At 37.5% G+C, this 20,874-nt stretch overlaps 1 protein-coding gene across 5 annotated transcripts in view; it reads right to left on the bottom strand.

Moving 5' to 3' along the window:
* The window catches only part of suco (SUN domain containing ossification factor), a 69,282-nt gene that overhangs the window by 11,431 nt on the left and 36,977 nt on the right, over nucleotides 1-20,874 (bottom strand). For 2 of the 5 annotated variants that reach the window (XM_048208595.1, XM_048208599.1), the window contains 13 exons: nucleotides 18,516-18,618; nucleotides 16,570-16,697; nucleotides 16,341-16,408; nucleotides 14,663-14,770; nucleotides 14,248-14,353; nucleotides 12,632-12,652; nucleotides 12,280-12,335; nucleotides 8,874-8,965; nucleotides 7,839-7,919; nucleotides 7,079-7,162; nucleotides 4,780-4,870; nucleotides 1,044-2,264; nucleotides 880-967 (listed from right to left, as the gene is read on the bottom strand). In XM_048208595.1, the coding sequence (XP_048064552.1) occupies nucleotides 880-967; nucleotides 1,044-2,264; nucleotides 4,780-4,870; nucleotides 7,079-7,162; nucleotides 7,839-7,919; nucleotides 8,874-8,965; nucleotides 12,280-12,335; nucleotides 12,632-12,652; nucleotides 14,248-14,353; nucleotides 14,663-14,770; nucleotides 16,341-16,408; nucleotides 16,570-16,697; nucleotides 18,516-18,618 (2,247 nt within the window). The remainder of the gene's footprint in view (nucleotides 1-879; nucleotides 968-1,043; nucleotides 2,265-4,779; nucleotides 4,871-7,078; nucleotides 7,163-7,838; nucleotides 7,920-8,873; nucleotides 8,966-12,279; nucleotides 12,336-12,631; nucleotides 12,653-14,247; nucleotides 14,354-14,662; nucleotides 14,771-16,340; nucleotides 16,409-16,569; nucleotides 16,698-18,515; nucleotides 18,619-20,874) is intronic. The other 3 variants (XM_048208596.1, XM_048208597.1, XM_048208598.1) reach the window with 3 other exon arrangements.

The following is a 20,874-nucleotide window of genomic DNA, read 5'->3' as shown; positions in this document are numbered from 1 at the left end:
TATTTTAACGATGACTTTAGTATTCTGGGCCTTAAAAGTGGTAATTAAATTGCTGTCTATGGACAAGTAAAAGAGCTCTCAGATTTCATCAAAAACATCTTCCAAAAATGAACGAAGGTCTTGCGGGTTTGGAAGCACATGAGGGTGAGTAATTCATGACAAAATGTTCAGTTTTGGGTGAACCAACCCAGGTGCAAAATATTAATGTTTCATACATGAAACAGTATGTTGTCATTAATCAGCCTTTTTTCAATTGCCATTAGTTGGATAAATAACAGAAAATACAAGTGAAAAACATCCAATAAATAAAAGCATAATCATATTTTGTCTTTTTGTTTTCTGAACAGTGCATCTTCATAAAATCACTTTGATGACAGTTTTCTTTCCCATGTTAACATACACACGTTCAAAAGTTTGGGGTCAGAAAATGTGTTTTTTTGTTTGTTTTTTAATTTAAAAATAAATTAATAGTTTTTATAACATTGATAATCAGAAGTGCTTCTTGAGAAGCAAATCAGCATTTTTGATTGAATTCTGATGGATCATGACACTGAATAATGTAATAAAGATGCTGAAAATTCAGCTTTGCATCAGAGGAATAAATTGCATTTTAAAATATATTTATTATAGAAAACAGTCATTTTAAATTGTAATAAAATTTCACATTACTACAGTTTTTACTGTATTTTTGATCAAATAAATCCAGCCTTGGCGAGCACAAGAGACTTCTTTTAAAAGCATTTAAAAATCATACCGACCCCAAATGTTTGAATGGTACTTTTCTATTGAAATAGGATATTTTATTTAATACACTGTCAAAATAATTTTTGGAGTCCCTGTATATTCCAGTTGCCAATGTTAGGTGTGACTGATAGTAACCTGCTCCTCTGCAATTCTGGAGGTGTTCTGCAGTTTGATGATGGTCTTGTTGAAAGCCCGCTGCATCTCCTCCATCTGTTTGCGATACCTGAGCGACAGCAGAACAGATGAATAAGAAAATGTGTCCCACTATGGTCATTAAGTTTGGCAGTAAGTGTCTGTACCTCTGGCTAAGCTCCTCCAGGTATCTGCTGCTGAGGGACATGTTCATCTCCAGTGCTTTAATTCTGTTATTCAATCTCATGAACACCGATTCCTTCTGGTTGGATCCGTGCACCTGATTCCCATTGCCATTCCCGTGTCCCATTTCCGCCGAATGCTGCTGCTCTGCGTAAAACTCTCCGGCGGTGCGGTGCGGGAGCAGAATGTCATCTACCGTCTCCTCTTGAGGCAGAGGGGCTTCGGAAAGCTCTGGTTGGGAGGTCACAGCACTGTGGTGAGGGTCTTCAACCCCTGTGGCCCTGCCGTTATCTGAGGCCTCTGGAATTGGGATGGGAAGTTCGGTAGGAGGCGGGATGTCAGCGGGGCGGGTGTGGGTAAGCAACGGCTGAACTGTTTGCTCTTTGGTGGGGACAGGGAGCTCCAGTTTGGGAGGGTCCATCTCTGGGCTGTTAGTTTCAGTGGTGGTGGAGGAGAGCATAGAGGAGGTGGGAGACAGAACGCTGCTGCAGATGCTCACTGGGGCGCGGGTCTCTGGGATGTCCACCAGGTACTGCGGACGCTGGTCTACGGGCTCTCCCACGGGTAGGGACTCTGGGATGTTTTGGGTGGGGGTGTCGGAGAAGCTATGTGGGGGAAGGGTGGAGGTGCGGCTGGGCTCCAAGAGGATGGTCTCAGGTGGGAGCTCCTGCTCGCTCGCTGCAAGCTCCCCACTAGAGGACTGAGGTGGAGCAGCCACCGTTTCAGTGGGGGAAATCCTTTCGGGTTGTGCCTGAGAGGGCTGCTCTTCTTCTGGAAGTTTCTCAGAGGGTGCAGGGGGCTCTTGGGTTGGGGTGGTGGCCGAAAGGGACTGCTGAGGAGCCGCTTGAGTGTCTGTGTCAGTGTGTGTGTGCTGTGCTTTGAGGCGGCGGTCTCTGCGTTGACGCTGTAGTGCTAAAGCTGCCGAACAGTAGCAGTAGAAGTGTTCGTGCAAAGATGCCAAGCAGGACAAAGTCGAAAGGTGACCGCAGTGTGTGGCGCTCTCCCTCTCCCACATCTCCTCTAGTCTTTTCTCCTCCTCTTGCTCCTCCTCTAGCAGGGTCACTGTAGGCTGGGTGGCCTCTTCTTCCTCCTCGATGAGGATGACGATGCGGCTCTCCTCAGGGGGAGGTTCTGAAGGAGCCTCGGTAACAGGATCCTCTGAGTCCTCCTTCACTAGAGTGGGATCCAACTCAAGAATATCTAGCCTGGAGGTAAGAAGACCCAGAATGTTATTACTTGAATTGCTGGTTTAATTTTACAAAATTACTAAAACTTAAAATAAAAAGAGAATATTTAATATTATTAAATACAACAAATAGTATATAAAAATTAGGGCTGTCAAAATAACACGTTAATTTCGATTAATTAATCTGAGAAAAAATAACGCGTAAAAAAAAAAAAAAAAAAACGCAGATTAATCCATTCTGTATTGACCTTTGAACCTGGAGCACGACTGTAAAATGAAGGAGGGAGATGACTGCTGCACTGACGGACAGAACGAGCAGAGCTCCTCCCTCGTGCGCGCGAGCTCATTTTGTCTTCAAAGTAAGCACCGTCTTTGCTCTCTCTCTACCTCGAACATAATAATCTAAATCAACTGACACAATGCTAAAAGTTCGTAAGACCGAATCCATGTTTCTTGAGGCGCATTCGGAGAATGTTTTTCCTGAATAACCGTTGGGTGTGAATAGTGCTCAAAAGAACGTCACCTCATCTTCTCTGACAGGCGCCCTGCACGTGCAGCTGACATAAACCACACTTTCAGTAAACAAAAAGAAAATCCTATCCAGTGGTGAAGTGTTTTCTGTGTTGATGGTCTGTGGTGAATCTTTTGCGATGTCCTAATAACAGTCGCGTCAATGTCCGCTAATGTCCAATTCGTGACCTAATGACTCATTTGAACAGATTCATTTTAATGAATCATGACAACAACTGATCTGTCCACACGGTCTATAATGAATCATTTACTCGAACAACTCTGAAATGAGAACATAAGTGTGCTTACCCCATTTAGCAAGAGTGGTTAGTAAAATTAGCCTTAATAATCCACAATATTTTCAGGTTATTTAAATGACAATGTGTAGTATATTAGGCCTACCTATAAAATCAGTTAGTTTAGACTGGAGTGAGGTGAAACCAGAACAAAGCAAGTTGTTGTTAGCTAGGTGCATTCAATTGTATATGGTAGAAAATTATATTATTAGTTAAAATAACTTCTAAATGCTACTTTTTAATACTTTTCAGGTTTAGCAAAAAACATCTTCTCTTACAAAGCTATAAAATCACTTTTTTTTTTTTTTTTTTTTTTTGCAAAGAGGGCAAGAAAGAATTACAGTGACGGGTACTTTATTGTCAGTATCGGGCTCGCAGATCACGTGGGTAGGAGCACTTTTTACTGTTTGTGTGGATCACCATGTCTGTCACCACCGAAGACCATTGTTGACCCAGGAAAAACCCTGCATTGATTCATTTGAATTGAAATATTTAATACTTTCACAGCAAAAATTACGTATGCGATTATATGCGATTAATTTAGATTAATTAATCACAGAGTATGTAATTAATTAGATAAAAAAATTTTAATCGATTGACAGCCCTAATAAAAATACTACAGTAAAGCTGGCAAAAGATCAATAAATATAGGAGGTCTATACACCTTGTGCACTCTATTCTGAAGTCTTATGATAAACATCTGAGAAACAGACCAAAATTCGTTCACATTTACTGAAAATATAATTACTATAAATAATAGAAAATACTGATAATGAACTAATGATGTTTACTCAAGTGAGTTGTTAGTTGTTGCAACCAGTTCTTTAGAACCAGAACAGTCAGATTTGTGAATTAATCATTTAGACGAGTTTTATCCACCTTATTTTTCAGGTAAGAGCAGGCCATTTATAATTTTAATGCGTCTGGTTTTCAGTGTCATTCGCTTCCCGTTATTTTTTGCTGTACAAAATAGCTTGTTATGTTGCTTGATATTGCAACCTGGTATTTCTTACCATATTATTTTAAAGTATTGTCTTAATAATAAACACGCTTGTTTGTAGTGAAAATAGTTTTACAGTTTACTGCACTTTGATATTCTTCTCGTTATTTCCCTACAGCGGCTAATAAATCAAAAGTCTGATTCACATTCACAGAAAACACCTTATTGAATAATAAGGTGGATAAACCAGATCAACTAAATCACTGAAGAGATTTGACTCAAAATAACCATTACTTTTGATAAATGTTTTTTTTTAAACCACATTGCTATTTCTCTCCTGAATGTGCCAAATAGAGCAAGACTTTCAGTAAAAATGTAAGTCGGGTTTGAAATGGTGCAGGGGTGAGTAAAAAAATGACAGAACTTTAAATTTTCCTGTGAACTAAATATTTTGGCCAATTTGATTATGCTTTCAGCAACCAACAAGAATGTAGTATTCCAAGCTCCATTTACAACATTTTACATGTTTAAATGCATTCTGCATAATTCAGCAGATTGAGTCTGGGCCTGGTTATGAGGCACATACAGTTTATTAGAGTTTTATAAGCTTGTACTGTATCAGAAAAAGAACTCAGTGGTTGACTTGGTATGTGAGCAAACAGTTCAAACCAGTCTGTGCTGGAATACGCTAGCTTGGGGCTCAGTATTGAGTAAGCATGTGGGGTTTTAATGTGCTGGATGATCAGGGGGTGTGTAAGTGAGTGTTTGTGTGTATGAATGAGACTCACGTAGCGGGCTGTTCAGTGGGGGTGGGATCTGGCGTGAGTGTGGTTTCTGTTGACGCCTGGGTGACGTTTTCTGTCCCAGAGGAAACGTTTCCTGAGCGAGATGAGAGAAAGAACAGATTTTGACAGTGAGAAAAGAAAAAGGAGAATGTGAACATTGGTTTCCACACTGAGGAACACAAAGAGGACCATTGTTCAGAGAAAAGGACCCAAGATTAAACACACAAATACAAATATACTCTTAACTAAAAACAGGTGATCTCTGAGAGCTTGAAATTATATAAAGCTTAGCAGAACAACAAGGACATCTAAAAAAAAAAAAAACCACAGCGGAAACAGCTTTGGAATGGCAGTCATTTTCTGAATTCTTGTCACAGTTACACAATGCTTATGAAGAATGAGGAAGATTATCTAGAAAATGTGTGTAAAAAAAAGTTACTTTCTGGTAAGTTTCTAAACAGGCATGAAAACAGGTCAGGGGTGAAAAAGGTGAGAAGGATATTACCCCTCTAGGAGGGTCCGGGGGCATGCTCCCCCGGAAGAAAAATTTAAATATTCCGTATTTTAAAGCATCAATCTGATGCATTTTAAGATACTTTTTTTCATATTACTAAATATGCTCCCGAAATTTAGTCTGTGCAACATCAATATATATTTGGGAGCACTTATGTGAGTGCAAATAATTCTTGTGGTGCGACCTGTTTTCTAGAAACTGGTCGGGCATAAATTGGAACCGGACGTTTTTTGTTCCAAAAACATGATCAGCAATCAATTTTGAGTTTTATTTTGACTGATCTCTGTTCCAGACTTGCAGACAAACTGCATTGCAATCATTTCCCAAAATGTCATTTGCATGAAAATATTACCAAGTCTGTAAACTGGACGTTAACAGGCCAGAGACAGGACACGCTGAAGATTGACGCAAAGAGGAGAACACGGACGTGCCAGCAGAGAAAATACCGAACCAGACACAGCAAGCTCACTGTTCATGATGCATGAATGTTTATATGAATGAATGACTGTCTTCAGAAATGTTTCTATGCCATTTTCTTTTCCTCTTATTTCTGTTTAAAGCATTGCATGTAGCGCTGATTTGTGTACAGCAGTACCCAAAGAAATTGCATTGCATTTTCAAGAACAAGTCTGTCTGCTGTTGTTTTTATGCAGGTGTGTTTTATGTAGCATAATTTCACAAATCTAAAGTCAGACCATTCTGTTTTTACTTTAAATCCTATTATTAAATCTTATTTAAATCAAAACTGCTTATGCTACATGTATGTAGCATCTTTGTTTGGATCATAATTAAAATGCAGAGGTGCATCTAATTTCAAATGGCTAAATATATATATATATATATATATATATATATATATATATATATTATATATATATATATATATATATATATATATATATATATATATATATATATATATATATATATATATATATATATAAAATTTAAGACCAGATAGGCCTGTTATAGAGCAAATAAACAACAAATAAATTTGCTTAAAAAAAGAAGAAGAAGAAAAAAAAGGTAACAAGAACAAACTTGAAATTGTGGCAAGAATATATAAATAAATAGCAGAAGAAAGTATAATCGCACATTCCCTTGTGTAATTGTGTTACGTAATACAATATATAGTGTATTGCACAATCCCTATATAAATAGTATTATACATTATATTGGCTAATGACCACCCTACTGTCTAGATATGGTATTGGCCTTTAAAAAAAAAAAATCATATCTGTCCACCATAATCTAACAGTTTAAAAAAAACCCAGCCCAAATATTGTGCTTTCATTTTAAAAACTTAATATAAACGTTCAGCCACCCATTAGACAGCAATATCTCAAGGGACACTGTAAAAATCTCTTGTTAAACTGTCTTTTCTCTTTTAGCCTCACAGTCAGACAGTTTATAGTCATGATACAGAGCAGCAGGGTGTTTTTAAACTTCATTTCTGCATTTAGGAAAGCCACATGCGTGTTTGAACAGCATTTTGTAGCAGCTCTCTCTGGGCACGCACACACACACCCACACACACCCACCCACACACACACACACACAAACACCCTGGGAGAGTTTGATGCTGGCAAGCGCAGCTATAGAAGCCATCAAAGACGTGCTTTCACTGCCAGGCCTCACAGTTTCAGCACTGTTGGCATGGTGACAGCCCTCACCAGTCACAAACAGCTGCCAAGCAAAGAGGAGCAAATAAGTGCAGTAATTTCTCAAGACAAACTCAGAATAGGGCAATTTTAATATCCAAGCGCAAGGCAGAGATTAGGTCCATACCTTCCATTTCAGCTCCGTCCTCCAGCTCTGGTTTTCCTCCTAGCACATTTGCTGCAATGTTGTTTACCATGTTCAGGATGGCATCTAAAAAGAAAAACACACAAACTGATTTTTTTCCTACACTTCAGCAAAGATCCCTAGGGATCCCTGAAAGACTTCAGCGGATCCTTAATATATCCGCTGATAGATGGATCTGCTAATAGACGGCTGCTTTCAAACGCTTCCGTGTGTATCTGTGTAAGCACTTGGTGAAGAGCGTCACAAATATCTATTTACAACATGTTTTTGAAGTGCTGATCATTGTAGCCAATCACAGACATGTCTGTTGAGTGCGTGAACATCATGGCCAATCAACACTAGTCGTGATCCAAAAGTGGGTCGCAATACCATTTTGAGTGGGTTTGCAGAGTGTGTAGTCAAACAAACGAGACTTCGTTTGAAAGATGTGCATGAAAGCTGTGGACTCTTCTTTCAGATGCAAATTAAGTTCGTGAGAAAAAGGAGTTGTCCGTATTTGCTGTAAGATGAGATGCTGTCATTATTCTAACATTATTTTCGTAACTTATTACTAAATAAAAGGTCCTTGACCTCAGAAAAACAAACTTTCTTATCCTGTCACATGTTATACTGTGCTTTTCAACTGCCCATGGCCAAACCAGCTGAGAACCACTAATTTAAATCATAATCTTTGGGCACCTATTGATGTATATATATTCATGAAATCAAAAGCACTAGGAGAATATGGAGGATCAGGACATACTTGTGGCAGAGCCCAGCAGATTCTTTGATGTCTTGTCCTCTGACGGCAGGTATCCAGGTGGGTAATCTGTAAAAAAGAAGTCTGGAATTAAAACAAGAGCATTAGCCAATGGACACAGAGCAACTAGGAAAGAGAAAACAAAAAAATATATAGTCTTCTGCCTATTTTAAATGAAATTCTGCCATACAGTAGTGCATCTTACTATTACATTACAGAATGAAATTATTATTCAATGTATTAAAGGTCCCGTTTTTCGTGGTTTTTTGAAGCTTTGATTGTGTTTATAGTGTGCAATATAACATGTGTTCATGTTTCGCGTGTAAAAAAACACAGTATTTTTCACATAATTTACTTATCTGTATACCGCTGTTTCCACTGTCATAAAAACGGGCTGATGACTTCCTTGTTCTATGAAGTCCCTCCTTCAGAAATACGTAACGAGTTCTGATTGTGCCAGCGGTTCCTGTGTTGTGATTCGACAGCAGTTTAGCGCATCTTGCCCGGAAAGGTCACGCCTCTTACCATAACGTGGAGATGCACGCGCTCAGTGTTATTGTAAACATGTCTTTAATTTTACCCTATCAATTTGAGCCGGAATCAGACCCGGTGATTGGACTGCGGGATGAAAATAACAGTGTTTCGACGACATGGCGACAAACACACTCTACAAACGCAACTCTTGTGTATTCCTGTGGGCGGAGGTTAGTCAAAAAACTGTTTTAGTGACGTCATTAAAGAAGGAAGTAGAGGGATGTAGTCCAAACTGGCCGTTCGATGTAGGCGACTTCTGTTAAATAAAATATCTCGCTTGGCATTGATCTTTGAGCTTTAAAATTTTACAGATTTTATTTATACTCTAACAACAACATTACACACTAACTAAAGTTTGAAACATAGGATCACGAAGAACGGGACCTTTAATGTTTATGCATCATGTCGCACTGCTTGTTCTGGTGCTGTACATATCGTCACCCATCAAATTTCGCAAATTGATATTGTATTGAAACACTTATGTTTTCAGAAAGATGATCTCACCATAGTCTTCATCCAGATACTCGGTTCTCTCGGAGGTGTACTGAGAGTCAGCTATCTCATCATACTCCTCCACCATACTGGTGCCAAACACCCTGATATACACAAAGATACACATAACACAAAGATCAGACACGTGGCAGTCTAATAAGGAAGAAAACTGTAAAAAAAAATAGGAGTAGAGTAGAGTGGGGGAAAACGCTCCTTGGGGTAAAACACCCCCCCCCCTACAGTTTTTCCCAAAATAATCTCTATATTGGAGTCAAGATATGTTTTGTTGTTGCTATGGACTATGTTGACAAAAGTCATGTAGAAGTATTCACGGTAAAGTTTACACTGGCGACGTATCTGAGAGAAAACGTATTTCACAGTACAGTATGTGATAAGAAAATGTTTTAAAGCTTGTTGTTTTGCAGAATATCACAGTTATATGATATGAGAATATGAAGGCCCGCACACATTATTTAAGGAAAACATAATTATATTTTCAGAATGACATTTTTTTTTTTTTTTTTTTTCCCCAAACCTGATCTGTGGGGTAAAACGCCCCCATGGTGCATCACTTCCCACTATCATAATTACAAAAGTTAACATGTTCTAAACATCGCATCCTTTGTTTTTTCCATCAAATGTAATCTAACTATGTAGTTGAATAAAAAAAATATTTGAACTTTACATTTAAAAATTATCTCAATTTAACATCAGCTAGCTAGTTAGCTAGCCAGTTAGCATTAACAAACAATATATTTTCAAATAGGCCGATTTTCACATGATTTTCAGCATGGTTCATTAATAAATATTCATATTTATCTACTGATATTTTGGCTTGTCTTTTTAATTTTTAAGCTACAATGGTTTGTCCTTTGATTTTGCTGTAAATGTATAAAGCAAACTGCTTTGTCAGAGTGGGGGCACAAATTTAATTTTTGTTAAAAATCTAAACGCATGAAAACGATGGACATTTTTCACAGTTGAGTTATAGACCTTATATAGCCCCGCCCCTTTTCAGCGCTGCGCTTGTAATCTTTTGACTTCAGGTTTGCATTTCCACAGCGATCTTACGCATTTATGAATGAACTGTTAAAATCTTCCCGATCTACTGTTAAGACATCTGCTTTAAATATTACAATGCTCTACAATGCTCTAACTCTACAATAAGTGCATCCACTTCACCAGCTAATTATTCTTTGACAGTGATGCCATAGAAATATACTGGGCAATCGCAAATACAGAAGTTCAAAGACAAAATTCTACAGATGGCGGCACGCTTGTTTCTCTGGCGCATAAGGTCTATAATTTATGTCATTATCACTGAAAACTAGGATAACTATTCTAGACACATATAACGTGTTTCACAGAAAACATTACACAGTCCTTAAGGGGGAGCATTTTCCTAACTCTACCCTAATGATAAAAAAAAAAAAAGCATAGGAGGGGAGTCGTGAACACCTAATTTTTTAAAAATGACAGTGTTCCTGTGTTATCTTGAAATCAGCCTTGGTACAGATAAGAGAGAGTCAGGCCTCAGAACGAGAAATATTAACATAAAGCCCACTGTGGTCATCAGTACAACTTATCTCTGCCTTCTACAAAACAACTATAATCACTCTACCCTTTGCCCAGGTTAGTGGGGGTCTTTAAAGACATGGTTTATAGCCTGTTCTATTCTACACACAGAGGAGGTAATTGCAGTGGAAGAAAAATAAAGACAGATTTCCAGTGACATGACCAGTCTCAGAGAAAATAGGGAAGTAGGAATTTGGAATAAATGTTACGCTGTAAATTTGTATGCACCCACAAGAGGTACCACATGATGACAATTTGTATCATGTGGCTTGTAAAATAACTCCTTTATCAGAAAGTAGCTTCTTGTGATTCTCAAATTTGGAACAGTTAAGGTCAGAACTCTAACAAAAAGTTTAGTACAAGTAAAGAAAGGGGTCATTTAGAAAGGATTTTTATTTTTTTCCGCTCTGTCTGACCGTAGTGTTTTGCTTGCCTCTCACAGTATATACAGTCATTTTCAGTGGGAGAGTATGTCTCTCAAACCAGCCCCTTTATGGGCCTCCAACCTAGATTAAATCTCCTGCCAATGCAAACGGACATGAGGAGCCCAAGGCAGAATAGAGATCTACTCAACTCAAGAACTTTGCCTTTTAAAACCCTTTTAAAGCCGTGTGTCCTTTCTCAGAGTCAATGAAATTTAAAGGCCAATGCGAGTGCAGGATCATAAAATCAGAATCTACCTGTTTCTCGTTACAACATAATGCTGCTGCGCAGTATGCTTTGGTTAAAGAAATGGTTGAATGTTATCAAGTCGCTTTATTAAAATTCCAGGAAAATATTTTTTTTGTCTCTTTTGTTTAATTATTTGATGCACGAGTTTTAATATTTTTCTATCAAAACAAAGAATAAAATGCATCACATCATGACGCATACCAAAAAATTCCCCTCAAAGCTTGCATTACATCAGAAACACACTTACATATACTCAAGTATATACAAGATATTGGGTTCACAAGAACGAGATGATATTTTAACACTATTTTTAAGAAATCTTATGACTGGATAAATATATGACTGGATAAAGTCTTATTTGAATGAAAGTCACAATGCAAAACAATGCAGGTGCATTTTGATATGTTTTAACTAACCTAGGACTGTCACCAACGATTATTTTGACGATTAATCAAGTAATCTGACATTTTTGAGGTAAACCTAGACCTATAGTGAACAATAGCCTTTAAAATTACTTAAAATACATAATAACGAGGTAATAAAGGCAAGTAATCATGTTTTATTGAACCACACTTAAAATACATAATGTAACTTATGTACATTACGTATTATAACAAATGCCTGCAGAGGGCGCCAACGGCCTGGTGATTGTTGTTACACTTTACAGCATCAAATCCTTGTTTAAAGGGTTAGTTCACCTAAAAATGAAATTTTTGTCATTAATTACAGGGTTAATTCTTTCTGATACACACGCTTGAACAAGAACATGTGGACATCAATACATGCAAACTCAGATTTTTAGGGTTTACACTTATTTTTTTGAAATTGCGATGAACAATTTGCATATTTAAAAACATACTGATGTATTCTCTCGTGTCGGCATAGGTTTATTGACAGAATTTGAAAGCTGTGACTTTGTTTCATATCAAATATAACCTGCTCTGTCTTGTCTGGTGCGTTGTCATTGTTCCCTTTGCTTTGCAATGTTATTCACTGCGTGAGTAACGAGCGTGAGAACAGTGCTGAATGCTAATATACAACCTTGATGTCATTGCATCCAGAGTATGTGTGCAGGGTATTCACTTGTGTAAAGTATGTTTCAGGCCTTTGTCATGTTATATAGGTTGTACAGTAATGGAATTATAAGTCAAGTCACATTAATTCAACACACCTGATCAGGCTGAGTGGACAGAAGTGTTCAGAGCCAAAATGGGACAGCAGCTCAACCTACAAAAACATAAAAAGACAAGCACGCTCAAACATGGTCATGCAACAAAACCAATGTTCTTACTGAATCTAACATTTAGCAACGTTAGTACAATTTAGCAATGTCCCAATAACGTCCAACAAAACATAGTAAGAATGAAGTGCTGGAATATTTGCAAAGCATGTTGTTTCCCTTGTAAGTGTGAGAAAAGATGTGTATTTGTGCTTTCAAGAAACTTTCACTGTCATGCATTACTCTATGTGAGTCCTGCCACCCAAAGCAGCACTGACAGGATCTAAGAGAAAAGAGCGCTAACCTTGATGTATTTGATGAACATCTGATGCAGGAGGAGAAGACAGGAGAGAGCGGAAACAAAGAAAAACAGAGAGAAAGATCAGTATAAAAGACTTGATTCATGCTGTAGCAAGTCAAGCATTTTGAACTGTTCTTGTTTGTTCTGCCTTCATGACTTGAGCAGCGGTACCAACGGTAGGAGAGAGAAAGGCTGCAATTAGGATCACAAAGTGGGAAAAAGAGCAGAAGACAACAAGTAAACAAAAACAAAAAGGAAAACATTCAAATAATAAACTACACAGGAGTGAAGCAGAGCATGACAGAACAGGTTTAGGGCAGTTCAATAATGGCAAAGCATCATGGGATTCCACCCTTAGATCACTGGCACTTGTTGACATATATGTTACAGCAGATAATTATGATCATCCGAAAATGCATAAATCAGATTGAGTGAAGAGAAAGATGATGATCAAATATAAACAGCAAAGCACAGCAGTAAGCAAGATGCACAGTTAGAAACTCTGGAGTTAAAAAAAAAAGGATAAAAATTAGGGATGAATCAGTGGTCCCAGTTTTGTTTACCAAAATTTTGGTAGCAGCACCAACATTTTGGCTGCGTTAGATTCTCCAGCTTTGTTGTTGTTGAGCAACCGAAGCACGAGCTGTTAAAGCTCCGCCCTCTTTTAGGAAAATGGGCTGGGAGCAGCAGCTCATTTGCATTTAAAGGGAAACACACAAAAACAGCATGTTTTTGCTCACACCCAAAGAGGGGCAAATTTGACAAGCTATAAGAAATGATCTGTGAGGTATTTTGAGCTGAAACTTCACAGACGCATTCTGGGGACACCAGAGATTTATATTACATCTTGTGAAAAGGGGCATAATAGATCCCCTTTAAATATCTTGCTTCATCTATTATATCATGAGATTTTATCCGAATGTATTCAACAACAAAAAAAACCTGAGTGCCCATATAGCTACAATAAACTTTATAACACGCACACTGATGAAAACGTAATGCGATGCACTTGCTGCCTCAGATGCGGCTGTTCCAGTGACAGACAAAACATTTCTTTCATTTGCTGGTCAAAAACCTTGCAACTTCATCTGAGCTTGATTTTCATTGAATGTTATTATATAATGGCACATGCACATGTTTGACACACATAAAGCCACAATGCCAACTTTGATGACAGTGTTTAATTTAAAAAATATGTGCCGTGGGATTTTTTACTTATCAAAACTGTGCTATGGCCAAAAAAGGTTGAGAAACACTGGTATAGACACCAACCTTAAATGCAAATCTACAACAAGTCATGGATGTGTATTCAGCATCATATAACAACTCAGATTTGATCTGAAAAGTACAGTCATGAGACTCTCATGCCTGAGGGAAGGGCATGGCTTCCCTCAAATGATTAAACTGTCCCCCCTTTCCTGCTTCTTATTCAGTCACCTTAAAAACACACTTTGCTAGAGCAATTCCAGGTTATTTAGATCATAGGTGACAGAACAATCTCCGTGTTCATGGTTCAAATGTTACAGTATTTAGAATTTCCGCTCTTAAGGAAATTTCACAATCAAGTAGATTTGGGAAGAATGACTCAAACATATCGTAACAATTGAAACCTCTTTTACCTTGACGTATTTGGCATAGAGTTGCTCGTCCAGAGGGAAGCTCTGTACTGTGCGTTCATCACGGGCGTGAAAGGTGCCCAGCTTGATCCACTTATTGGTCGGATACCTGAAGTCAAGAAAAGATGGTGTTTATGTAATACAGTCTCCCTAACATCTCCCTGTGATTAGAATTCAGCAACAAGCAATTTGTCTGTCCACACTGATCGTGAAAATGCAATGCAACACGATCACAACCAACCACAACATATTTAATGTGACACAGGATTTTGAACAAATTAGATTTCACTGCAATCAATAAAATGTGCTGCAGTTTGCCAGGACAAAAACTCACATCCACTTTAGAGATAAGTCCACGTATCAGATTGTGCCTGGATAGGAGTTGGAATAATACATATGTCTGAGTCAGTGATGTTACCTGTCGCTTATGGACACAAGGAAATCTTTCGGCGTAGATGAGAACAGCTCAAAGTTTGCAATGTCCAGCTGTTTCACCTGGATTGGCTCACAGAGCTCAATAACAAACCTGCATTGTGAGATTGAAAGAGGAAACAAAGGGGAAAATCTGAGTGCACAAAAGAAAATTTTTATATATTTTATGTGTATTTTAGATTTAATGTACATTTTAATTTCAATGTCTGATCACCAATTCTTTTTCAAGGTTTTTCTAATCACCTTTTTTGCTGAAGCTACACAGCAAAATCTCCAGAGTTAAATCAGTTCTGCTCAGAGTACATATGGCCCCTCTCTAAATAGTGTTAAAATAACACTAAAGCAGAGTTAAATTAATGAGATAATTAAGCAATTAATTAAGTGATGATTGTGCATTAGTGATGAACACCTGCTGTTAACAAGCAGAATCACTAAAGAAAAGAGAAACACAGGAACTACATCTGACTTCAGTCACAGCCTAATTAATTGCTTAATTGTCTCATTATCTTTAACTCTGCTTCAGTGTTACTTTAACACTATTTAGAGAGGGACCATATGTACTCTGAGCAGAGCTGATTTAACTCTGGGGATTTTACTGTGTAGTTGATAAACAGCCAATATCCAAGCAATATGCATGCTAATAAGCAACTACTTAATAGTGAGAATTGGACCCTAAACTAAAGTGTTCTCTAATACTAATATTACATGTAATTAAGGCGCATGATAATAGTTGAGATCGATAATAGTTTAACTGATAAATCAATTATTTTGCTCAAAGATTATATATTCGCATTTTTTTAACACAATTGTTCTCATTTGAGAAATTTTATTTTTACATTTCATCAGATTTATTGCACTTTCATGTAAGCAAAAATCAAGAAAATACAAAGGGTTTTATTTTACCTCATATAGTTTACTGATTTAATATAGTTATCATATATATTAACACACGATCTACATTATGAAAACTGGTAAAACAAGATCCATGTAATCCATGGATCACATTACAGTTTGCCACTAAAATGGTTTGCTTTAGTCACAGTAAACAGCACAAGCGGCAACATGAAGGAACACGGACTGGCTGCATTAATTTATCTTAATGGAGATCACAAAATCATAGCTTGTATTATTGTTGTATTGTATTAATTATTTAGATAATTATCGCTTTTTTGCAGTGCAGAGAGAGTTGCCAGGTTGGGAAGATTCAGTAAAACACTGGGCAGAAAACGTATCCACTTAAGAGAAAAGAGTGATTTAAACTCTTGACATCTGGCAACCCAAAGCATGAATGCTTGTGGAGGCTTGTTAATAATGTAAGATAAGAGAAATGTCAAATGAAAAAATGTTTTCAGGATAAAAAAATGGGCCAATATTGCAGAAGATTATGCTTAAATCAAGAGATATAAAACATGATCAAATTCTAATATGATAAATTCACTTAATATAATCCTAAAATTACCAAAATAATAATAAAATCATTAGCAAAATGCTCTTTAAAACAGCATGTTTAGCATCTCTCACCACGGGACATCAACATACTAATAGCATTTTATGTAAACTACCATTTACACAAATAGGAAAAAAAAGACACTGTAAAACACATTTCTTCATTGCCTCTGAGCAGTTGCTGCAGTCTGTTTCTCTTTTCAACTGCAGTGACTCACCAGATCTTGGTACTGCAGGGGTTCAGCATGTACAGATCCATGTTCTCCATCAGGATAGCAGATGTGCTCTGAAAACACAAAACACACATGTTAGACAATTGCTGATCTAGAGCGATCAATAACATTCCAGATGCAGGCACAATAAGAGCAATTAAATGACTGTCCTATATAAATCCATCCATCTTTCTATGTGCCCCATATGCTGTTTTTGCTGTCTCTTGTGCCGTACCTTGGCCTCATTGTTGGCCGAGAGGATTTTGGCCCCACATTCGACAGAAGCGTAGTTATTCTTGAAATTCTTTTGAACCTTTTTGACTGGATGAGGGCTTCCATTTGATGAAGTGTGCAGAGACTGACCTGAAACCGACAAAACAGGTTACATATAGGTCATCTGTCAAATGCTTTACATCATGGATCAGGTTGGCTTAGTATGAGAGTATGAGCGTTTCATACAAAGTGCAGGTGGGTATGTTCACCTGTCAATTACTGTCTGAAAACAAAAGAACAACTTATCTTGATGTGTGCATACATAGCATGTATGTATGTATGTATGCATGCATGCATGCATGTATGTATTCACTATCTGTAACAGATAACCAATCTGAATGGCAAAATTGTTGCATTTTAACTAGCAATAACTGCAGTCATGACCTAAAGGGGTGAAGACCTTTAGGAAAAGAAGCTGCTCATTAACATTGTGCTGATTACAGCTTGCAAAAACAACCTGAAAAAGCAACCTAAACATGTATTTGTAGCTGAGGACCCCACTAACAGAAAGCAGAGACAATAATTTAGTTTGCTAAATTTGATTTAACAAATTTGTTTTTGAGACCAAGCAGCCCAGGCTATAGATAGCACCGATCCAGACCCACAATATTAAGGAAACTGATTGAATTTTAGCCGGCCGCATAAGCTGAACTTAACTTGTACTGACCTGGAGCAAGTTCTCTTTGAGAGCTCTTTAGTTTTATTGGGAGCACTGCACACATTAAAGGTCCCGTTCTTCATGAACCCATGTTTCAAACTTTAGTTAGTGTGTAATGTTGTTGTTAGAGTATAAATAAAATCTGTAAAATTTTAAAGCTCAAAGTTCAATGCCAAGCGAGATATTTTATTTAACAGAAGTCGCCTACATCGAACGGCCAGTTTGGACTACGTCCCTCTACTTCCTTCTTTAATGACGTCACTAAAACAGTTTTTTGACTAACCTCCGCCCACAGGAATACACAAGAGTTGCGTTTGTAGAGTGTGTTTGTCGCCATGTCGTCGAAACGCTGTTATTTTTATCCCGCAGTCCAATCACCGGGTCTGATTCCGGCTCAAATTGATAGGGTAAAATTAAAGACATGTTTACAATAACACTGAGCGCGTGCATCTCCACGTTATGGTAAGAGGCGTGACCTTTCCGGGCACAGTGCGCTCAGAGCTGTCGAATCACAACACAGGAACCGCTGGCACAATCAGAACTCGTTACGTATTTCTGAAGGAGGGACTTCATAGAACAAGGAAGTCATCAGCCCGTTTTTATGACAGTGGAAACAGCGGTATACAGATAAGTAAATTATGTGAAAAAAACTGTGTTTTTTTACACGCGAAACATGAACACATGTTATATTGCACACTATAAACACAATCAAAGCTTCAAAAAAACATGAAAAACGGGACCTTTAAACAATGATGATAAGGGTCAATTAAGCGAGTGGCTGTTAAATGGTTGAATTTACTTTCTAAATTCGCATACACTCAAGCTGGGAAAACTCTGATACTCAAAAGCAAGAGTTAAATTGCAGTGAACATCAAGTTTTGTTACTGTTGTTTCATGGTGTACTGAAGCAATCCATTATGGCAGCCTTTACATGTGCATACTGGGTTACGCAACATTCACTGTGCACGCTGTTTCCGCCACTGAACCGACAAATGTGAGCAAGCATTTACAAAACAATATTATTATAGGAGCAAGAAAAGCAACAGAAAAAAGAAGAAAGAAATTCGTGATGAAAAGAGATATAAAAAGAGACGGACTGCTCTGTGAAACCAAGCAGAAGTGTGTCCTAATGGAAGTGCGTGTGAGTGTGTACTGATGCAGAAGAAACACGGGGACAGCCTCGCATGCGATGTTTCTCTGATGAACACGCAGCTCTGTGAGCACGCACGTGAGCCAATGCCATCGCTTACTTTTCTTCTCCTCTACTTCCATCACTTTCTTCTTCCACTCATCGAAGGTGGGGATGTCTTCTTTACTGGGCACTGGAGGGTCTGTCGCTCCCTCATGGTCCGCCTGCAAAAACAAACAAAACAAACAAACAAACCTTTATTACAGTGACCATACCACAACTCCTTCCTCAGTCCTAATCCTGTCCATTAATGTGAAATGCCATTTTATTAATGCTGGGTTTATTATGCTGGGTAGCTATGACAAATGTGAAATTGGTAGTGATCCAGAATCCACAGAAATGTATATGAAACATCAAATATTTCCAATATTATAATATATTCTAATACTATAATTATGGAAACTTGTTTTCTCCACTAAAAAAAAACAAAGAAAAAAAAAAAAAAAAAAAAAAAAAAGGTAATTGCGACTTTATCTCACAATTCTGACCTTTTTCTCGCAATTACGAGTTTTCAAACACGCAATTCGGCTTTTTTTTTGCTCAGAATTGCACGTTTATATCTTGCAATTCTGATGTTTTTTTCTCAGAATTGTGTTTATATCTTACAATTCTGACTTTATAACTCGCAATTTGTATGTTTATATTTCGCAATTCTGAATTGTGAGATAAAAAGTCGCAATTACCTTTTTTATTTCATGGTGAAAACAAGCTTCCATACATAATACTGCTTTTAACAGGAAGAAATAAAATTTTAAAACATATTAAAATAGAATAAGTTGTAATAATATTTTAAGCAATATTACTGCTTTTAAGGTATTTTTGAGCAAATAAATGCAGCTTTGGTCAGACTTCTTTCATACATATTATATATTAAAGCAATAAGCCCCAAGAAGCCGTGGTTTACAGTGAATTTATAACAGCTAAGGGGCGTTGTTAGAAAACCCCCTTAGCTGTTATAAATTCACTGTAAACCACGGCTTCACAGGCCTTATTGCTTTTATAAAATGGTTACCAAACAATACAAATATTAAAGCCAAAAAATATGTATCAATGCAACTATCATGAAGTAAAATTATTTTACATTTATTACGCCATTAGATGGCAGCATGGAGTCACTCAGTCGCAAAGACTTTTATATTGAAACTTGTGAACACGATGCAAATGACAAATGCTTTGACTAGCGCTGTCAGTGTCAGCAGGGTATGGGAAAACCCATTAAATGTTAAAAGGACAAGATCGCAGCGGATATTCAAACTGATTTTTTATTATGAACAAAGGACTGACCTGAAAGAAAATGCTAAATCTGAATGCAGGTAATACACTCAGTCACTCGATATCTCTCTCACAATACTCTTCTACACAATGCAGTAAGCTTTAATGAACAAAATCAATAGAGAACAAACATATGTTTACGTTGCTAAGAGTGTTTGCTAAGACAGACGCAGCAACATACACATTCAGTGGTGCAGCGATACTTATGTAATGCGGTCAGCTGTATGTTATTTTACAACGGCTTTCAACCAATCAGAATCAAGGGCCTGAACCATCCATTTTATAAACACACATATATAAGGTCTACATGGAATTATGCACTTTTATCTCATTAACCAGTGAAAAATCTATAATGGTTGCGGTGAAGTGTCAAAAATGATCATAACATTTCTAATTTATACTGAGATTCAATTAGCACTGAGGTGTGAATGACTGTATTATGTAAGCGCTGTATGAAACAACAGTTCTGTGGGACAAATTCAATCTGTATTCAAAATGTGAGCAAAATCAATCCTGTTTTACAGTAGTCTTTCCTTCTGTCTCCTCATCACTTTCCCCTTTTCTTGTCTCCCTTATCTCTATGTCTCTGTCAGTGCCTAAACAGCAGCGCTGAGTGAGCATTTGGTTGATTAAACATTTACAAGGCTGTCCTGTGGAAAACAAACATGCTGATGTACCCAGGCCCACCTCTCTCAGCCTACCCCTACTTTCATCTTCTCCATTTAGGGTGTAAGTGTCAGAGCAGCTTTATGAGAGAGGGTGGAATGGTTTAACTCTGCAGATCTTTAACAGCAGGGTGTGGACCAGCTCAGTGGTAATCAAATACAAACCCATTCACTATCTATATAATGGGGAAAAGGTCAGGAAAGGAACACTGCGGGGTGCAAAATGTACAGAGTAGTGCAATCATGTTCTTTTAGGTGGAGTAAGCTCAAGGAAAACAAAACTAGGAAAATGTATCAGGGCTAGAAATGCTTTTACAGACATTATACCTTCTAGCTCCATACCTGAAATCTACTCGACTAGATCTCATTATAGAAAGGACAACTCTGAATAGATGATCTGCAAATCCATTGTGATAATATATAAATGAAGTCTCTTATGAGCACCAAGACATTTATTTGATAAAAAAAGTAATATTGTGAAAA

This window comes from Megalobrama amblycephala, linkage group LG11 (assembly GCF_018812025.1).
Source record: "Megalobrama amblycephala isolate DHTTF-2021 linkage group LG11, ASM1881202v1, whole genome shotgun sequence".
Classification (NCBI taxonomy): domain Eukaryota; kingdom Metazoa; phylum Chordata; class Actinopteri; order Cypriniformes; family Xenocyprididae; genus Megalobrama; species Megalobrama amblycephala.
The sequence above is the reverse complement of the archived record's forward strand: the minus strand, read 5'-3'. Positions and strand labels throughout refer to the sequence as shown.